The following is a 20,699-nucleotide window of genomic DNA, read 5'->3' as shown; positions in this document are numbered from 1 at the left end:
GAAACAAAGAACCCTTTGCAGGAACCGTAACTATTTCTAAACTGTACACTACATAAGATGAAAACTTTTTAATAAAACTACTAATCACAGTATTGATATCTGCAACTAATACTGCAACTGATACTAAATAATTTGTGGTAAGAAAATAAAAGTACCATGTGAAAATTAAATAACGGAAAACACATACATACCTGTGCTACATTATTATAGAACTGGTATAAACATTTTTAGGCTAAAAAAGCAACATATTTAAAGGTTGAAAATAACATAAATTATTTTTATCTATTGTATCAGAAAAACCATGGTTTCATACTGGAGAGGTTTAAAGAACAAGACAGCAAAAATAACCAATTACATTACTTTCTATATCCTGTCACTTTAGGAGCTGGCCAAAATCTGGAAAAATATTAAATATACTTATTTTTAAGTATTTCAGAAAATTCATTACCCATGATGGGGATTGTGAGTGACAAGAGGTCTAGGAACCTTAATGTTTTCAGAACAAATATTGAGTTGTCTTACATTACACAGCTTGGATGCCTATGACAAAGGGCTAGATTTAATGAACAAAGAGATCACTTTCAGTCCTAAAACAATTTCAGACTCACTACAAATGATTCAATATGATGAATATCAATTCTTACACTCATTTCCTCTTATAAAATAAGATTACCTCTATTATTCCTGCCTGGCGAGTAGATGGAGAGAGGCTTGTCTCAAGGTCGTATGTTACAAGGGCTTTCTCCCACACTGCTTCATGCTCATATGTTCTTATCCTGTTGTAAGTGAAAAAGAAGTTTTCAATTTAAGTTCCTTACTAGTAAATGAAAGCAACGCCTTTAAAGAACATAAGAACACGAATAAATTATACCGTGCTAATGGCTGTAACATTCTTCCTCCACCACAGCCATAAAGACTGTCAGGTTCTCCAATGCTTCTATAGATGTCCATGAGAAGGTCCTAGAATATGCACCACAAGACAAAGAATTACCTTTTTTGGAGCCAGCTCCAGTTAGTTTTATATAAATTGTATCAGTTTACAAATGTTTTTACAGGCAACATCATTGCTTAATTTTCCTTTATGCAGTATCTGAGCCTGCTATCATGACAGGAAAAAAAAAGTTATGCAGTCTAGCCAAACTCTTCAGGACTACCTATTTTAATGCTAATCTATTTTTTAAAAATCCAGGATGGGGCCTTAGGTGGACTAGTTGAAAAGCACAAGGCAATAGTACTGCATGAGCATTAGACACATCAGCTATGTAATGCATCTTAAAAGTTATACAAGCACAGTTCTGGAATAATGAACTTTGGAAAGAAGTAACTTAGACAAGGCTACTGGATCAGATTTGATACATCAAATAAACTTGTGGGAGATAATACTACTTCAGTTTTGATTATTACAACTTCTACATCACTTGCTGATTTTTAATGAACATATATCTGTGACAAAACAAACTGAAAAATATTTGCCTGGCTACCACCCTGAAGGCAGGTATTTCGGGAAACAAAGTCTGCTTTGCTGTGATTTAAAACTTGCCAGTTAGTTAGTGTTTCAGGTGAACAAATACTCAATTTAATTTGTCTGGAAGGCCACTGAGTTCACTTTGAATTCAAGCATGAGGAGAACTTTAAAACACATTTTTGAATTCTACTGGATCTACCTTCAGCTCAGATGAAACCTACTGTTAATTGTAATTATACAAGAAGGTTTGCATTCTGATTATGAAGCACACACAAGTACCTGTAAACTTATGCCAGTTTCTTCTTTACTTTTTTCATTTAAAGTAGTAATAGGTGTTCTTTGACTTTCCTCTTCAAACGTCAAACTCTTAGCTGCTTTAAAAGAAGATCTAAAAGAAATGCTTTTACCAGCAAAGTTAAATGAAATTTCATATAGAGAACTAAAGAAATTCTGAGACAAGACCCAAGGAACAAGGGGCACAAACATTAAATGCAAGACTGTCATCCTCAGGTTATTCAGTATGGCTCTCCATCAGAATGAGGAAGTGATCAGTTGAGCTGGGAATATCAACATCAAGGGATTTTAATACCAAGATGTTTTTTTGGAGAATCCCCCCCCCACACCTTGTAATTTCTAATCTTTTATTAAATCAAATTGCTTTGGTGAATGCCTGAAGTGCTCTTTCCTCTGTGAAAGAATAAAAGCAATTAGTTAATGTATGTGCTTACAACCAAACTTTTGTTATATTTTCACTACCTTACAGTGGGTTGTCACAAAATCTAAACTAGTTCCAAATTTTGATCCTGATAGACCAGAAAACAAAGATAATTGTCCGTTATAGAAGAAAGCTCCTACAAGGGTCCTTTGGCTCTATTCACACATAATTCTGGCCATCATTCTGGGGTTTCTTTCCCCCCTTGATTAACTTCTGGCTGTAATTTAACCAACAGCACAAAGAAAGTTTCTGATTACAAGTCAACATGACTCTATTTTGAGGCTTGGATCACATTCAAGGACTGGAAATACTTGCCATGTCCATACACACACCTACGGAGTATTTTTAAAGCTTCCTTGACTTTTCATATAACTAAAACCAAAACACTGCTGGAACTCACAAAACATGATCCATTTTACCAGAAATGTCAAGAAAGAGCACTCCTCCTACCTTTCTTGCTGCTTATCCCTATTTATCTTGTCTGCGTAGATTTCTGCGTAGAGCAAGGCTGTGAAGTGAGCAGCACAAGACTGTGCTGCCATAGCAACCTCCAGATAATTCAGGTCTAGCCAGAAGCTGTCATCAAAAACTGTACCTGAAACAGATCTGATTAAATAAAGACTTCAATACTGCTGTAACAGACCTTTTCTCGAACATTAAACAAAATAAATCCAATATTAACTATAAAGCTTTCCAAAGGCTACTTTTATCTTAGTCCCTGGAAAACCCATACCACAAGAAGTTTACCAGACAAAAGGGTTTTAGAAAACTCCTTCAGCATAGTTAGAACCCTTCAAGGGTAGCCATATCACTTCTGTAACAAATGCAAGGTCACTACTGTATCTTTTCTTTTAACCAGTATGTCCTCTACCATGCTCTTTTTCTTTAACCTAGAACACCAACAGATCTTTGAACAGTCACAATTAAATAAGGCAACATTTTGAAAAGCTTGAATTCACCTCTTTTGTCTTCTCAAGTAATCAACAACAGCAAGCATGGCTCGTCGAGATACTTTATCCAAACTTCTAAAATTATGGGTTTCTTGCTCTGGGATGTATATTTCAAAGGAAAGAATATAGTGAACTTTTGTCATAACATATCCATTTACAAGATAAAAAGGTCTATTTTGTAGTCAAGAAAATAACTAAAAGCTTCTTTGAATTGCACTTCCAAGATTAAATTAATAGTTTGTCACAAAATGTATTTCTTCCCGTTACATGATGTTAGTGACATCATAGTAGTTTACACCACAATTTTATGAAACTTTGTATTATTAGTTTATGGATTCTATTTTTTCTTACAGCATTCATAGATGAACTAACATCATTATAAAAAGCTCCATAACAGACCTCTTCCATTAGGCTTCTGCCATATAAGTTATTCCAAAGTCACAGAAATACTTCTTATTAAATTACTTCATTGCAGATTTTAGAGTGTGTATGGTTACACAAAACCCCCTACTTTCCACACACAGGCCCATACTTCCATAGAATCTATGTTTCCATGTGTTGCTTCTGGATTAAAGAAGAAAATCAGATGGCTACAGGTTGTGTTTTGGTGATTGGGTTAATAATTTTTTTATTCCTCTGGTCATTTCTGAATTACCAATTAAAAGAAGCAAGAAATAGGGAGCACACAAGCAAAGGTTTGATTACTACTACATTACAGTAAGATGCAGAAGTAGCAATTTCTCCTAAAGAAAGCAAAAGCCACATTAAAAATGTATCTGGGCATTTTGTGTGTTCCTACAAACAGAAATAAACCTGATCAGAAGCATTTAAATCTTCCATGTCCAACTGCTTGATTTTTTCCAGTTTGGATTCTGATGGTTTGGAATGAAATTTACCCAGATTTCATAGGAAGAGCTTTCTCCTTGTTTTCCCAGGGCAACAGCTTCTACTTGAAGAAACTGGCAGCTGCCAGATGATTAAAATTTTTGCTTTGAATACTGATGTTCTATGACTCCAATTTTGGAATTAACATATCTTTGCTGAGTTGGCTACTGCGCCTCCCATTTACCTGTAAACGTTTGGGGTTTTTTTTCTGCTACCAGGACAGTTTTTCATCTGGAGAATTCCATTTAAAGCTTCTATATTTCTTTTTTTTTTTTTTTTTTTTTTTTTTTGCACTTATTGCCTCAGTAAGTATCCCTTGCATAGAATTCTTTTAGGAAAGAATTTCTTCACAGAAAGGGTGATTAGGCATTGGAATGGCCTGCCCAGGGAGGTGGTGGAGTCACTGTCCCTGGAGGTGTTTGAGGAAAGGCTGGACATGGCACTCAGTGCCATGGTGTAGCTGACATGGGGGCGTTCAGCCACAGGGTGGACTCGATGATCTCAGAGGTCTTTTCCAAACTAATTAACTGTGATTCTATGAATCACAATGTTTGAAGGAGCCTCCATCATTTGCTCACTGGTATCATTGAACTAAGTGCAAGTTTATAAAACTTGGAAAAATCCCTTCATATTTTTCTTAGAATATTTTGGGTCACTCTATACATCTGAGCATAAATTTGCGCAGTATTTTCCCTGGCTGCTTCCAGGGAAGAAATATAAAGTTGTTAATCATTCTCTATCTTACGAAGTGAAACAATTATGAAAACATCTGAGTCGTAGAAACAGCTTGTCACCTGAATTAAAAAATGTGGAAGAATATTGTTCTAGTATTTCAGTCCAGGCTAGTGAGCATCCAAAAAAGTACTTAAAAATACACCTAGCATCACTAGGGTTATTTACACCACTCTTACTAAAAAGTGCAATACTAAGGGTTCCTCTCCCTCTCTGACAACCTGAAGCTTGCATGACTTGCCTCCAAAGAGACTGCAAGACATTGTACAGACTCATTCCTTTGGTGATTTGCCACTGAAGAAGGGAGTTAGAAGATACAGCACAGTAGGTACTGCACAAAAAATAAAACCAACCCAAAACAAAACAAAACACCACCCTAATCTGAAGTTACTGTATTTATTTCAGCTCCTGAGAAAAAGTGCATGTACCATTCCCACTGTCTAAAAACAAAAATCTTACTTGTACAAGGATTTCTGCTAACTTCAACCATAATCTAACTGTAAAGGATGTGAATAGTTTGATTAAAAGGTGCTTTTTGTTAAAATGAACTTAATGCCTTTCTCATACTCTGCTGCAGTTCTTTTGGTTACAACTTCCTTTTATTTTGCTGGAATGGAACAAGTCTTTTGTTACATTGTATAGGAATGTACAGGAAGATCATTATCAATATTAGGCAGTAGTTAAAGGAAGGGTTAGTCTTCTCCAAGGGGAAAATTCAGGTGAAAACTGCTTTTTATTGCTCTTGTTTGAGTAAGAGAGGAATTTGACTGCAAATCAATCATTTTCAAAGGCAGTCCATGACTCAGTCTTGCAGCACAAGACACTGGATAACATCTAAATTCAGCAAGTACTAAACATTATCCAGGTGTGAATAAGAAAATAAGTTAAATAGAAGAATCTTCTCAGACGCGGCCAATGAATAGCTTCAAAATTACTGGTATCTCCACTGAAAAAAAATAATTGGGCAGAAGCTTCTAAATTCTGCCTGCCCACAAGTGCACATCATACATTTGATACTAGAAGATAGTTTTTTCACAACAAGAATCCCTTTTTTAGCTGAAACAAAAATATTATGGCATTACCTGAATCAGAATTTGGAGTAGATCTACTAGATGAGGCAAATTTGCAACAGGCTGTAAAAAACTTCTGGATATGAAGTGACAGAAGATTTCTCCAAGATTCATCTGAGTCATGAAGAAGGATATCATGAATTAGGTATGGAAGCAAAGTTTGACACAAGTCTGTTTTCACCTAGAAAACAATAATGCACAGGAGCTGCTGAGAAAGAAATGCTTTTTGGTTGTCTTTCTCAGGTTACAACCAAACTCACAATTAATCAAACTTGAGAAAGAACATGCAAACCACTCAACAGGGCTATGCTGGCATTCAGTTAAAGAAGCCATATAAAGTTCACTTATGTTTACAATAATCTTCTAAATTCTGTATTTTGAGAGCATATTTTATGAGTACCTGCAATATATGACTACAAAGGTCCTGAATTATTTAACAGCAGAAACTACTAGTTGCTACCAAGACGAGTAATTGTATTTCTTGTGCATCACAGCACACGTACAGTGATTTAGCTCACCTCACACAGTGGCTTCATTAACTGGAGAACTTCATTTTTCACACCTCCACTGTCCAATATTGAACTAGTAAGGTGCTTGATCCAGGTCTCGTGACTTTCTCCCAGAGGAATCCACAGGTTTGTGTCATCCAATCTTTCTAACGGAGCCTCTGTATCATTGGCAGGTACTACAAGAAACTACAAGGAAAATATACATATTGCAAACAATTAAAAATTCTATGGCATTTTAAAATGCCATACTGCAGTGTACACATTAAAATATATTAACTGGTCCTTCAAATGATTAACAATATCAATTTTGTTCATGCAAATGTAAAGTTTTCCAAAGAAATCTGAAAGTATTAAAAACAAAATTTTACTGGTAACATCAACAAGGTCACATTAGGCATCACATTTAATTTACAAATGAAAAGATTGAAAATTAGGAAATATCTGATTTATGGTTAATTATGCACTTTTTTCTGACTTATTTTCCACCTTTTTTTTGCACCAAATAACACCGGAATCCTGAGAAAGAATGTATTACATTATTAATCAGATAACCAAAAATTGTCTGTCTAAATGAAACCACACAGCTTTCCAATGTCAAATTAGTAATTTCCTACATGAAGGGAAAGCTGCAACTGGTAAAATAGAAAGGAGAAACAGATGTACAAAAGCAATCAGATTTGCAATTATATTGACGCCAAATTTGGCATTTATCAAAGCCTATCTCAAATATACTTTTAAATCTGCTTTTTAAAAAAATATATATATTTCTTTTTTTCTCTACTCCATATGCCATGTATATAAGGTGTATCAGAAGTACCTTTTTCCTAGATGTTCTGAAAGGCTGTAGATAGATTAACATGGGATCAGCTTTACTTTTATAAACTTCCCAAAATTCATTGCCAGACTTGGTGGCTAATACGTTTTTCAAACAGGAAACAGCAGCAGTTCTAACATCAATACTGAAAAAATAACGTACACACAACATAGTTATTATTAATTTCATTCAGGTATCTTATTTTCAAAATCACCTTTATAAATATACAAGATAAATAATTCCACAATCTATGTGTGCATCAAATCAGAAATTTTTGGAGAAGGAATACGCCATTGCACATTTTATTACAAAACAAAGCCAGAGTATTTACTCCACAGCACTGCTACCCTCTCCAGCACAGAGGAGATTCTCTGGCTTGCATTCTACTACAGAATTTCTAGGAAACATCTAAGGCTGACTGAGTAAATAATCTGACCCTTGGAGAAGCACATGGTCGGACACTAACAGGTATTAAGAACACTTCACAAGAGTTACTCTGAGGTGATCTGAACAATGTAAAACTTAATGACTACTATTTTGCTTTGAGCTAACTAAATAAGTAAGAATACTCACCAATTATCTGTTAAAGCAGTGTTTATTTGAATTAACATTATGAAGACCCACTGAAGTTTTCTATCTTCAAGTAAGTCTGCTGCTCTAGAATCCAGTGCATTTTCAGCACGCTGGAGAGCTGTGGTGGAGAAATCCATGGGACCTATTTCTCCCAAGCAACTTCCAACAGCCTCTGCAAATGCATGTAATTTTATAGTCTTTCTGTAGTCTTAAGCACACTAAAACAAGGTCTCACCCTACTTTTAGAACTGAGACTGTTATGGGTAAAAAGCAGCAAACATTTATAAATAATCACTTAAGGAGCTTTATGATTAAAATTACATATAAACAAATTTTGCAGCTGAAGACTCATAAATATCAGTTATGCTTTTTAACTCAATTTTCTAGGAGTGCCTGCGGCTCTGGGTTTTCCAGCTTATATCAGATATGTATTTTATGTTTACTTCTGTCAGAAACTGGCAAATGCAAAAGGTCAGAATCACTCATTTTCAATCCCTAAAGGGTATGGTAAGTACAAACAGTAGCCTGTGTGACCCCAAACAGTAGACTGTAACCTCAGTAAGAATTAATCTACATTTTACATAAAAGTGTGTATCAATGTGTCCCTCATTTGCTTTACAGACAAAATACTTTATTAAAATACACAACTACTGAAAAAAGGTGAAATAAAACAAAACAAAACTGACCTTGAAAATAATTTTTAACAAGGGATGTTAAATGTTCAACAGAAAGAAAACAAAATGTATTTCCCTGCTCTTTCCTTCATACTCTGCAGGTGTGTTGAAGTGGGAAGCACAGTGGGAAGAAACACTGAGAACAAGCACAGTTTCAGTCTGGTGTTTGCAATGACAGCCCTAATTTGCCTGTGGGACTGATTAACTTACCCAGCACTGCTTTTTCTCCTCTATGGTTAACTGCCATCTTGGACAGCTGCAGTAAGCTCACCACCAATTTCACTACTACAGAATCTTCTGGCTTTTCTATCATTCAGAAAGAAAAATAGATGCCAAACATGTCAGTATATTTGTAACGTGAAGTTATTAGAAGAAAACACCACTTCAGTGTCTTTTACCTACAAATATCAATATGCATTACTAATGTTGCAGCAAGTTGGTATTAAACAGTACATCAACTAAATTACTGATTTTTCTTATTCATTATGGCTTGGAAAAATGTCTGTGCATTTGAATAAGCCAAAGAATCCCCTAAACTAGAATGCACATATGCTATTATTTTCAGTGTTTTGATACAAAAATTATAATTAAATACATTAAATATTACTATAAGTTGGTGTAAGAATGCTATTTGAAACAGTGAAGTCATACTATGTGGCTCCACTGACAGCCCTTAAGCTAATGTCATCATTCTGTTCTAAATCTGAATCCAAGGAATACCTCAAAATTAGGCTTTCCGCCAGGAATTTCTAAGAATTTGATTAGCTTTCGGTTGCCAAATTAACCTTGCCAAATTATAAACTCTCAAGATGGGTATTTCCTTATATATTTGCTCTCTGCCTGAGGTTTTTTTAAAAATAAACATTCTAAACAAAATGGTCTAGGAAAAAATATGTCAGTGTAAGGAAGAAAAAAACCACCAAGAAAGCAGTCCTTTTTTAAAAAGTGCTAATCAGAGTGGAAACCTGGAATTGGACTTTTTGCTTGTTTACATCTTTATAAAAATGAATACATATAATAATATATTTTAAAGTGCTTAATAGAATTTTATTATAAGGCAAAAGCAAGGCAACAGGCCCATCAAGCCTGCCAGCCCATCTCCAGCAAAGCAAGAGAAAGTACTTCTTCTCAGGTCTTGCCTGAGCACATCTTCATACCTAATAATCTCTACAAAATATGTCCAACTTGTTTTAAGGTCAGTTATGTGGTTAATCTCCACAGTAAATTGCATGGTAAATATATTTTGAAGAAATTACACGATTTTTCTTGTATAATTTAATCTGGGATTTAATTCTGGGCTTTAATTCCTTCACTATGATAAAAGCGGTAAGTACTCCCTACTTATGCTTCATCGTTCATACCAGTTCATACACCTACTCCCTACTTCATACTCCCTACTTATGCTTCACCAGTTCATACACCTCCCTCTATTTCTATTCTCTTTCCCAGTCTCACAAGGCTCTCCTCTGATGGAAGTTGCTCCACACAAGCTTGTTGCCCTTTCACTAACTCTGTTCAAACAGAGTTTGGAAACTAAAATTGTAAATGATATACAGGATGTAGGGGCCAAAATGCACTTGCACCGTGGCCGTACAAGATTACAATTCTTATCCAAATTTTACTTTGCCCTTATTGACAATTAATTACATAATCTCTTTTTATCTTCCTGTCATGCACACAAGCTGATGGAAACTTGATGTAGAGAAGAAAAGTGAAATGGTCTGGCACAATTATCTGAAAACCAAAATAGGAAGAAACTGAGTCTGGATTGAGGACTGAAACACAATCCTGGCACCTGTCAAAATCCAGCTAAACTAAATCCTACCATTTATTCTGAGAGTTTTACTTTCTAACATGCCTTTAATAAATTGAAGCTTCATTACATTTAAAAGAGTAGGGAGATTCATATACAAGGAAACTCACTAGGCAATAATAAATCAATATACTTCTACATTAACCTGGTCACTCAAAATCATGCATGCCCCATGCCAAAAGCTTGAAGGATATTTTATCCTCTCTATCATGTAACATCTCATCTAGTATTTATAATGCACTTTGCTAAAGATACTTCTGATGTTGCATGAATCATAAATGTCATTCTACTCTGCATGTGAAATTATAATATTACATTGTTAAACATACAAAAACCAAGACAAAAAATAAAACATTCCATGTCAAATTAGAATAGGGTACATCACTAAACACCTAAAACCAGGTAGAAAAGAAATAAAACACATAATCAGATATCAGTACCCTGGAAAATTTTCAGGAGATCCTTCATCTGATCTTTATATTGTTCCAACTTTTTGCGTAAATCATACAGTCCTTCAAGCCGTGTCAAGGGCAGTGAATCACAAACCCCGACTGAGAGAAAGTGATTAATTTCCTGCAAAACAACACTGTATTAAGCACATATAGCATACAAACAAAGGTAAAGAAGTGGCTCTCAGCAGTTCACAATGTGGATGCAAAGTAAAAGTGGAGACCTACAAGTATCTCCGTGGCTGAAACCAGCAATAAAAAGACTCCACATGTCTCATTTAAACTTAAACTACAGTTAGAAAATAATTCTTCTGTGGGAAGTTTGCATTACAAAAAACCATTATATTGTGAGATGTATTTTAAAGTGTAATTACCTCCAAAAGAGAATATGATCCTTTACTGTATTTTATTTTCTGTTGAGCTGCTCGCAAATCTTTAAAAGCTGGATATTCAGGAAAAGGATCTAAGCTTTTGATTGCTTGGTACAGACTTTCATTATCCTTATTATCTATCACCAGATACTTCAACAAGCCTAGGACCTGAACATCAAAAGTAAACAAAAACCAAAAAAGACAAAGGAACATTTTTGAGCCATATTTCTTATTCAGGTTATAAAGTTTGTATTTCTCAAAGTTCCATTAAACTGGTAAGATGATTTATTTACACTGTTAAAAGCTGTAAGATGTTTAGAGGCTTGGGGAAATCACAGATATATTGTAAAATGGTGGGGTATTTTTGCTCTTCCTCCTCCCAAACACAAATCAAAGCTTTTACTATCACAGCCTGCAGTTTTATTCTGTCCTTTGATTAAGCTGATTTCAAATGCTGAGATTCAATATCATCTCTATGATATTCACAATGATTTAACAACACACTGCACCCAAGTAGTTCTGGTGTAATATATTAGGACTTTATTGTTCTTACCAAAGTGCTGGTAATTTGAAATTTAGACAAATGCCTATATGTCATAACTTACTACCCAAATCACTGAACTCTGGCAGAATTTGTATAACAACATATCTACAACTTGAATAAATGCTTGTCAAAGAGGTGCTATACCTTCTTTGGAAAAACACTGCTTTTATGCTTTACTTAAAAATCAATGCAACTGGATATTCAATCCAAGCACCTTTGAGGAGTTTTAAATCTAAATGATGAGGGTTTTATTTGAAGACTTGTATTTACCTGAAAATTATCAACTAGTCTCCATTCAATGCTAGAAGAAAAAATAAAAAAGAAGAAACTGAAAAGTGATCCCTAGAAGGTGGGCATCCCTGCAGGAGTATAATATGAGAAGGTTTCATGTTTTACATCAGTTCCAATACAGAGAAATTTCTGTCCTCCCCACTTTTTTCCTGCCCAGGTATACCCTGACATGTTGCCTTTGCAGATGTGCCTGTGCAACTGTTTACATAGAGATATTGTAAATCTGATCACAATCACGAAGCTGTGAAACAAGATTGCCAGGCTATTTTCAGCTGGATCACCACAGCCCTCCAGGTGAACTGGAAGTACAAGGAGGAGGACAGCATAGGGCTACAGTGCAACCATGGAGATGCCTGTGGTACAATGGAATCAGATTAAGCCAGAAGGCAACATGAGGACTGAAGTGGAACAGGCACACTCTTCTCACCTACAGCTACTAATTTTAAGTCTCTGAATCTTCTTATATTTTTAGCCCCAGCAGAATGCACATAAAAAGCAACACCAGAGGGAAAACAATGCTTGTCACACAACAGAAACTGCTTTGTTTCCTTTTTTAAGGCCTGTGCGCTACATTTCTTTTCAATGATAATTCGTTAAATAAACAGCTCAACTACTGAAATCTATTCTCTGCACACACTTCTTCTTTGTCCTTTAGACACCTTCTCATACCAAAGCCCTCCATCATATTTCCCATGAAATCATCCACAGTTTTTCAAGGAATTGCTTAGCTACTTGATGTGCTATTTGGCAAAACAGTAGTACCAAAAGTGAAGCTGCATTTAAAAAAAATTAAAGGCCTAGTATTACATCCCAAATAACAGTTTTTATATAAATCTCCAAAGCATAGGCAAAAGGAATTAAAATTGAGCATGAGTATAGATAGAGCCTTAAGAACAGTGAATATGAACTGGAAAGCTAACAGGTAAGGAATAAACGGCAACACAAAACTACCTGTTCCTGAATCTGAGACTGGTCCATGGCAAGAGGTATTAGGGTTCCTACAATAACATGAAGGTGGGTCTCCAGAGCATCGCTGCAACATGTAACTGCTGTGTGGCAAACATGATGCAGAAGATCACAGCAGAGTGAAAAGCTGCGCATGGATATGTCTCTGACTATGATGGGTCTGTCACAGGAAACAAAGTGAAATAGAAGAAATACCAATTGTCACTGTCTCAAGTATCAACATTTTATACATCAGGGAATAATATGAGAAAAGGAAAAGAAAACCAGGAAGAATTTATTCTAAACTTTACAATTTAATAACTCTGTCAATCAGCTCTAAAGACTTATCTCAGGAGACACAGAAAAACTGAAACACACTGAATTTGACTGATCACTTTAGAAAACGGAATAAAACCTTGTAGAAAAATATATACCAAAGAGAAAAAAAATCCCCAAACAGGTTTTAGATTATTATTTGTCAGGACAATCTTGACAGAAGCAGAACAAAGTGGGAAACATGCTCTCTGAATCCTTCTCTATCCAAAATGACCAACAGTTTAAAAAAAAATTAGGTTATAAAGGACACCTGGAGATTATCTAGTCCAGCTTCCCCCCTGAAGCAGGGTCAGCTTCAAATTCAGATCAGGTTCTCAGGGTTTTGTTGAGCTGAATTCTGACATATTCCTTGGATGGAGAACCAATAGCTTCCCTGAGAAACTTGCTCCACTGTTTGACTATTCTCACTGTGAAAATCCTTTCCCCTATGTCCAACCACAATCTCCCATACTGCAGCTTGCTGGGTGCTACCCCTTGTCCTTTCACTGTGCACTTCTAAGAAAAATCTGGCTCTACCTTCCCCACAAGGAATCTTCCCCTCCAGAAATTGGAGAAGAGAAATTAGATCAACTCAGTTTTTCCCCTCTGGGGTCTTCCACTCAAGCCATCCTGGTTTGTCATTCATTATCTCTTATAAGACTCAAGGGGGGAATGGCTGCTTCCTTCAGCTTGCTGGCCATGCTCCTGCCAGCACGGCTGAGTACACGGTCAGCCTGCGGTGATAAAAGGTGAGCTGCTGACTCATCCAGCTCCTCTTCTAGACAAACCCCAAGCCTGAACTCATGATGGGATATCCTGGTGTTAACCATGGTGGGATATCGCCCGGGATATTCCACCCCAGGTGAGAGACTTAGGGGTTGCTTTTGTTCAGCCCCACAAGGACCTGTTGTCCCACCCCTGTAGCTAGGTGAGGTCCCTCTGAACGGCAGCATTGCTCTCCAGTGCCTCAACAGCCCCACCCCAGCTCAATGTTCAACACAACAACTCATCCCATAATAATGCATTTACCATAAAATCCACACATCTCTTCAATATCTCAGGGTATGAAATGCTTCAAACCAGCCAAGCAATCAATTTATACATAAACTCAGAGACATTTATGCAAATAACTGTCTGTGAAACCCAGAGTTAAAGCTCAAATAAGAAAATACCTGTAGCCTTCTTTGTAAAAGGCAAGAATCCTACTTAAATTTTAACCTGATAAAGGACCAGTTTCCTCAACCTGAAAGCAAGCTAAGATAACATGTAGCAGTTCTCACTTTGCTAGGTACTCACTGGTGAGAATGTTAATGTCAACACTCCAATTAACTCAATAAGCGCATTTTATTTGACATGTGCTTACTTTGCCCCTAACTCCACACTTTAAATTTTTCTCCCATATGCTTTAAATTCCTAAACACCCTGCCATCAAAATCTCCCAACACTCCCAAACACAATTTGATAGCCTATTACAGATACAAAACCTGCAGTATAGCAAACATCTAAATATAAGGCTAGCACAGATTAGTCCATATTTTAGTAAGAGTTCTATGTTTAAATTCTGAAATTATAAAAGAATAGTGATTTAATTTTTAATTTTAGCAAATTCTAACTAATTTTACTGATTAATTAACATCTGCTAGCAATATCAAAATGTAAGTTTACAGAAGCCAAGGAGCACAGACAGAAGATCTAATTACTTTCTTTACCTGCTATTGATGTGGTGAATCAGGGTGTAAATTACATCTCGGAGGACAAAAGCCCAGGCTCCTCCTAAACTGTCCTTGATCTCTTTAAGTAACAGACCAACAAACAAGTGATAGATTACGAGAACTCTGTGTTTCTTATACATGTTTTTTGTATCTGATGCATGCTTACAAAGAGCTAGAAGGATTTTCTGGAACGAATCCTAAAAATGAATAAAATAGGAGTAAAAAAATTATTCATAATGTCAATACAGATATCAAGAAAAAACTTTAAAAACCTAAAACCTAACATTGGCAAAAAAGCTTCATTATTTTTATTGCTTTAAACAAACAAAAGACCTACAGAGAAACCAATTCTCCAAACAGGACAATAAGCCACATACCTCCTAATTTTCCTTTTTTATTCCCCCAACATGTGAAATGTTATGTACATTTTTCAGAAAGCCAAACAGTTATGGCAATTTTTACCAAGAGGAAAAACATCAAATAAAAACCATTGAAACATCAGGTAAGGATTCAACCTGTATTTTTTCAAACATAATGTTCATGTGTGCAAACTGCACCATTTCACAGAACACAGCACTATAGATTGCAACTGTTAAAACTGTAAACTTAAAAAAAAAAGTCATTTTAAAACACTAGGCAGGTTGTGTAACATTTTAAAAAACTTATTGCACTGTCTGGCAATACTAACTTTTACACTCAAAAGATTTAGCTAAAACATGGTTCAGTAAAGTTTTTTTCTTATTTTTAGATTATTTATAAATAGGCCAAGTAAATTGTTGACAACATACGCAATAACACAGCGTAACTTTAAAAAGATACATTTCTAAGAAACAATGTTAGAAGACAGTAATATGTTTATGATTTATTGCAGGGCTGTATAATTTCCTATGTCTTCATATTTGCCTTTAACAAATGAAAATCAAGTGTCAAAAAATATCACTGAGTATAAAATTTAACACTGTCAGTAAAAGTAAGCAAGTTTTATATTTTAATTGTAGGCTGTATTTAGTTAAAATTGACCAAATATAATTATTTTAGAACATTCTTCAGACATGTGACAAATATGCCACATTCTAAACCATGTCTGGTACACAGAGATTTCCCCAACCTTTAAAATAATCCTCTTTACTTTGCGTGTATTATATAATGTATATAATTACATAATTTATGCACTTATATAAGACATATTGTATAACACGTATGTTATAATAATTAATAAAATAATATAATTATATAATGCACTTAACTCTGTCCCTGAATTAAGGACATTTCCCATTTCAGAAGGCAAACAAATGAACAGAAAAGGGTCTAAGGTGGTTTATTTTCCTCACATAGAAATGATGAAAATGTCTAATTTGACTAAGAGGTACCCATAATAGAAATTTTGCATTTTACAGAAAAGTAAAATCATCATTACATACTTACAGGGCTTTTAGAAAGAACTTCTACAATACTTTTTAATTTGCTTTTATGACAGTTGCTAATATAGTCCAAGGTTGCCTTAATCACATAAGATGGAAAATGAGGAGGATTAGGAGCAGGATCCAGTTCCCTAAATGAATAAAAAGGATTTATATTTTTCTTCTCAAAAATCAAACCACTTGTATCTAATACAGTAAGTCTTAATGAATAAACACATTAATTACTAGAAAATATTTTCTGCTTTCAGTAAGAAGCACCAAAAGCATCCAGAAAAGTGACATGCACCTTATTTTGTAGCTGCTTGTTGTCCCTCTATGGCAGCTTTCTAAACTGTACTTTCTTAACATCCTTTTTTTTTTTTTTTAAAGATAATTTGTCTCATCTAAGGCATTTAGTACAAAAATCTCATTACAAGTCATGGGTAAATCTTCTGCATTTTGTAATTGTGGGAACAATTTAGCTGAGAAAAAACCAATCATGAATCTTGACATAAAAACAGGGTAGTGAGGTCTTCTGGGACCTCAAAAAGAAAAGAAATGCGTCATGGTAGAAATAAAAGTGCATAATCTAAGTTTCATCACTCCTATTCTTACCATCTCCTTCTTAGAAAGAAGGGCTTTGTCTACAAGCAGACACCACAGTCTGTTAATAAACTCACTACAAAAAAATTTTTAAAGAGTTCTTAAATCCTCAGCCGTTTAACTTTTGGCAGATTTTCCCAGAAATGCTTTGGTTTCTTTCAACTTAGTGTTTTTACAATAAAGGTATCTTCTTTGAGAACTTTATAAAATGCAATGTTTTTCCAAAAATTTCTATCTGAACATAAAAATCTGGAAAATTATTATACAAATAGGGATATTTTAGGACTACAACAAAGACTGAAAAGCTAATAAACTTGAAGACATTTATGGCACTAGACTATTTCTATTAATTAGGAATTTGTTTATTTGACATTGCTTAACCAATCTCCTTACCAAAGACAAGATCTGCCACTACAAGAAACAGTTCACTTTACCCCTCTGTGACTTCTAGTTATTAAAGACCATTAAAAGAATCACCTTAATTTAGAGACTAAAACCTGACCAATTTAACAGAGACAGCAGTCCATCCAAACCTGAACTAATCTAAACTGGCAGTGCCACAGCAGTCCAGCTCATCAACACACAACAGCATTTGCCTGCACACCGTTCATTCCTTCCATTAGCTGCAGTATTACAGAGCTTCTCCTCCCTGATCTTGGGGAGTAACTACACGAAGGCACAACTATGATGTATCATTACTAATGACAGTAAATCCTTCAGTTCTCAGCTTCAGAGTTACCTCTTCTTATGCCTGAAGCACACATTCTAATGCACAATGTTACACAAACACACTCAGCATTTAGAGAACCTACAAGTTCATACCTTATGTATTTACTTAGATGAGACCCTCCTTCGACCGTGGTACCAGCTGGTTCATGTAAGGTCATCAACAGTTCAACCACAATCTCTGGCAAGTTATTATGAGATAAATTGTCAATTTGCTACAAGAAGAAAAATAGCATTTTAATAAGAAAAAGGTATTTCAGCCAGAATTATTTCTTTGGCTTCTGAGAAAGCCCACTTTTCCTTGTCTAGATTCTCTATTTGTTCCATTATCCATGGCATACAATTCATTCATAAATTAAGCCTGGTTAAGCTTCTCTATGGCAGTCACAGGTAGAACAATTTGCTTTCCTACAGTATATAGAAAAAAAATTATGTTTCCTTTTACTTCTAGTTCCAAACACAGAGTCTGCCTATGGAGAAGATGGTTCCTCATAAAGCATTAAAAAATATTTTAAGAGGAAAATGTGACAGATATACGACAAAGAAACTCAGGGTTGTATAATGAATGTTAAAAATTTTTTTTTTGCACTCTGAAAAAAATTATACCTCAGTCAACTGTTGGCCTGAAAGTTTCTATTGAATAGCTACTTGAAATCCTCGGGATAAAAATTGGCTAGCTTGAATTAAAATACTAATTTTGTACCTATAAATTTGAACTATTTACGCTTACATAATACATAAATGTTTCTTTCTGGTCTGTTAAACACCACAGAACTCAATTTACACATTTTAAATGGATACCTACCTGTTTTCCTAAGCAGTTTTCATCCTTAAGCCTGTCGTAGACCTTAGAAGCCATTTCTCTTTGCTCTGCTACTTCACTCTTTCCATGGCTTTGATAGACAAAGTATGGGAGGATATTGACAAGTAACTTTGGAAAACAGTCTGCCAGAACTTGTCTCCAGTCTTTTTCAATCTTGTTGGCAAGTGATTTCACATCTTCAAACTGACTTCTAATCACCAGGTGTGGAACCAGAACTTTGTAACAAGACCTACACATAGCAAATACATTTCCAAAATGTCCTTAAATTACTTTTTAAAAAAACCTCGAGCATCTTAGAGCAAATACCATTCCTCTACTGTATAACTAAACTTATAACCACTGTTTAGCTACTGCTACACACACACAAAAAAAATCTTACCTGCATAAATATAATACACGTGATGCTTAGAATACATTTCAAAAGTTCTCAATACATCACCTTACAACAAAATTCTGATTAATTACTATATTTAGCAATTTGAGACCCAGTGTCACAATTGTAAATAAAATCTAAGTAATGCTTTTATATAGCAAACTTACCTGTAGAACTCCTCAAGGCTAGTATAGTTCAGAAGAACGTAAGGAAAAGCAGACAGGCTATATCCACTGTCATTTATTTTCAGCCACTCCATCACCAAATAGTCTAAATGGGATGTCATGAAGTCTTCTATACTTTTATAGCCAAAAATGTCAGATACTTTTTTCAAAACCTGAAATGCATGAATTAAGATTGCGAAAATAGTGTAGGGAGTACATGGTACTATGGCAAACTGACAATATTACACCTCCATGTGTACACCCCAGCCTTTTAATGAATTATTTGTGTAACTCAGCTCCTGTTTAGCATAAGCCATTTTACTATTTGTTTTGCCATATCTCAGAAGAGGGCAATCAAGGAACTACAACTAACCCACACAAGTTAAGAAAGGATGGTCAGTGCCCATTTTGCACGGTACAGACTGTGTACAAAAACAGAAAGCAGTGAGTAGAAAAAAAGGATAAAAGGAACATGTGGACTTAAAAAATGACTAGCATGAAAGGCTGAAGTATAAACAGCAATAATTTCAGTACACCCTTGTGAACTTCAAAATAGAATTCCACACAACACATACCATCTTCCAATACTCTGCATTTATTTTACATATTTTCCACATAGGAAAACTTGCTTCCACTGGGTAGAATGATTTTTCTAAATGAGATCTGCAATATTCAATGTATAAAAGTCTATTTGTATTTCAGATCTGTGCTTTGAACATACAAGATTTACCATTAAAATTGCCTTTAATGATTTCATTATTTCTATGTAAGTCATTAAATATAAAGACAAATTAATTCAGTTATGTAAGTACCACGTTAGTCATACCTTTACAATATTTAACAAATTTCAATACTGAGATAAACATTTTGTAGCTTCCAATTGTAACCTACCCTTAATTTATAACCTAAATATAAAATAAAATGTTAGACTTGCCTTTTTCACAAGGTGAGGTTCTAATCCATTCTCTTTCACAGACTGGCAAATAGCAAACAGAGCTTGCTTTTCACAGACTGGACTGCAGCACAGAACCATGGTTATAAGCATCAGAAGAACTGCTTTTCCATTACCCTGTTTGTCCAAAAGATCTTCAGGACTTACATCACCTCTGACCTTCAATAAGAAATTACGAAGAACTTGGACAAATATTCTGTTAAAGCAATTCCCTAGTTAATAAATGATCATAAATAATTTAAAATTAAGGGCACTGACATAAATACTGCTGAACATGTCTAGTCTCCTTTTTTTACTCCTTGATGCACATAGGGAAGAACCACCTTGCCATTCAAAGGCAATTCTCCTCATTAAGGCATGGTGTTGCCAGGTAATGAGTTCAAATAAAAGCAACAAGAAACTGCAATGAAAGGGGAGAAGTTAACAGACACTGCCAAGCTGAGGGGACAGAACAAGGACTCAAAGCAACACAGAAACAAGACGATGACAAAGAGCTGGAGGTGACAGTACAGAGGGATGAAACAAGATGACAGAGATGAGGCCTCAGCAGCAAGGCCAGGGTACACAGCAGGCAAAGGGAACAGAGGAAAATGCAGCAGAGAGATGACATGCAGGTAGATAACAGCATGACAGAAAAAAAAGGAAAATGTAGATGAAGTAGATGACTTAGCATGGTAGCAAGGAAGGAGGAAAAGTGAAAGACATTAGAAGAAAAAGTAATAGTTAAAAAAATTCCACAGTACTATACCACACCACTGTATTTCCAGTCACTGCACTGAAGTGTAACTTTTCCTTCACTTCAAGCTTCTGAATAGTTCAAACTTTTATGCA

The 20,699-nt window shown here is 35.2% G+C and overlaps 1 protein-coding gene across 3 annotated transcripts in view; it reads right to left on the bottom strand.

Moving 5' to 3' along the window:
* Positions 1–20,699, bottom strand: part of ATM (ATM serine/threonine kinase) — a 59,983-nt gene that overhangs the window by 22,289 nt on the left and 16,995 nt on the right. For all 3 annotated transcript variants that reach the window (XM_042023844.1, XM_042023846.1, XM_042023845.1), the window contains exons 24-42: positions 19,851–20,027; positions 18,920–19,089; positions 18,362–18,608; positions 17,653–17,771; positions 16,253–16,379; positions 14,825–15,024; positions 12,807–12,981; positions 11,024–11,188; positions 10,641–10,773; positions 8,598–8,693; positions 7,714–7,885; positions 7,144–7,285; positions 6,336–6,512; positions 5,830–5,998; positions 3,140–3,227; positions 2,631–2,786; positions 1,745–1,853; positions 872–960; positions 674–776 (exon numbers count right to left, since the gene is read on the bottom strand). In XM_042023844.1, the coding sequence (XP_041879778.1) occupies positions 674–776; positions 872–960; positions 1,745–1,853; positions 2,631–2,786; positions 3,140–3,227; positions 5,830–5,998; positions 6,336–6,512; positions 7,144–7,285; positions 7,714–7,885; positions 8,598–8,693; positions 10,641–10,773; positions 11,024–11,188; positions 12,807–12,981; positions 14,825–15,024; positions 16,253–16,379; positions 17,653–17,771; positions 18,362–18,608; positions 18,920–19,089; positions 19,851–20,027 (2,814 nt within the window). The remainder of the gene's footprint in view (positions 1–673; positions 777–871; positions 961–1,744; positions 1,854–2,630; positions 2,787–3,139; positions 3,228–5,829; positions 5,999–6,335; positions 6,513–7,143; positions 7,286–7,713; positions 7,886–8,597; positions 8,694–10,640; positions 10,774–11,023; positions 11,189–12,806; positions 12,982–14,824; positions 15,025–16,252; positions 16,380–17,652; positions 17,772–18,361; positions 18,609–18,919; positions 19,090–19,850; positions 20,028–20,699) is intronic.

Source organism: Corvus kubaryi, unplaced genomic scaffold, assembly GCF_017639235.1.
Source record: "Corvus kubaryi isolate FWS band 111438036 unplaced genomic scaffold, C.kubaryi_AGA036_p1.0 37256, whole genome shotgun sequence".
NCBI lineage: Eukaryota > Metazoa > Chordata > Aves > Passeriformes > Corvidae > Corvus > Corvus kubaryi.
This window is presented reverse-complemented; position numbering and strand designations above follow the sequence as displayed.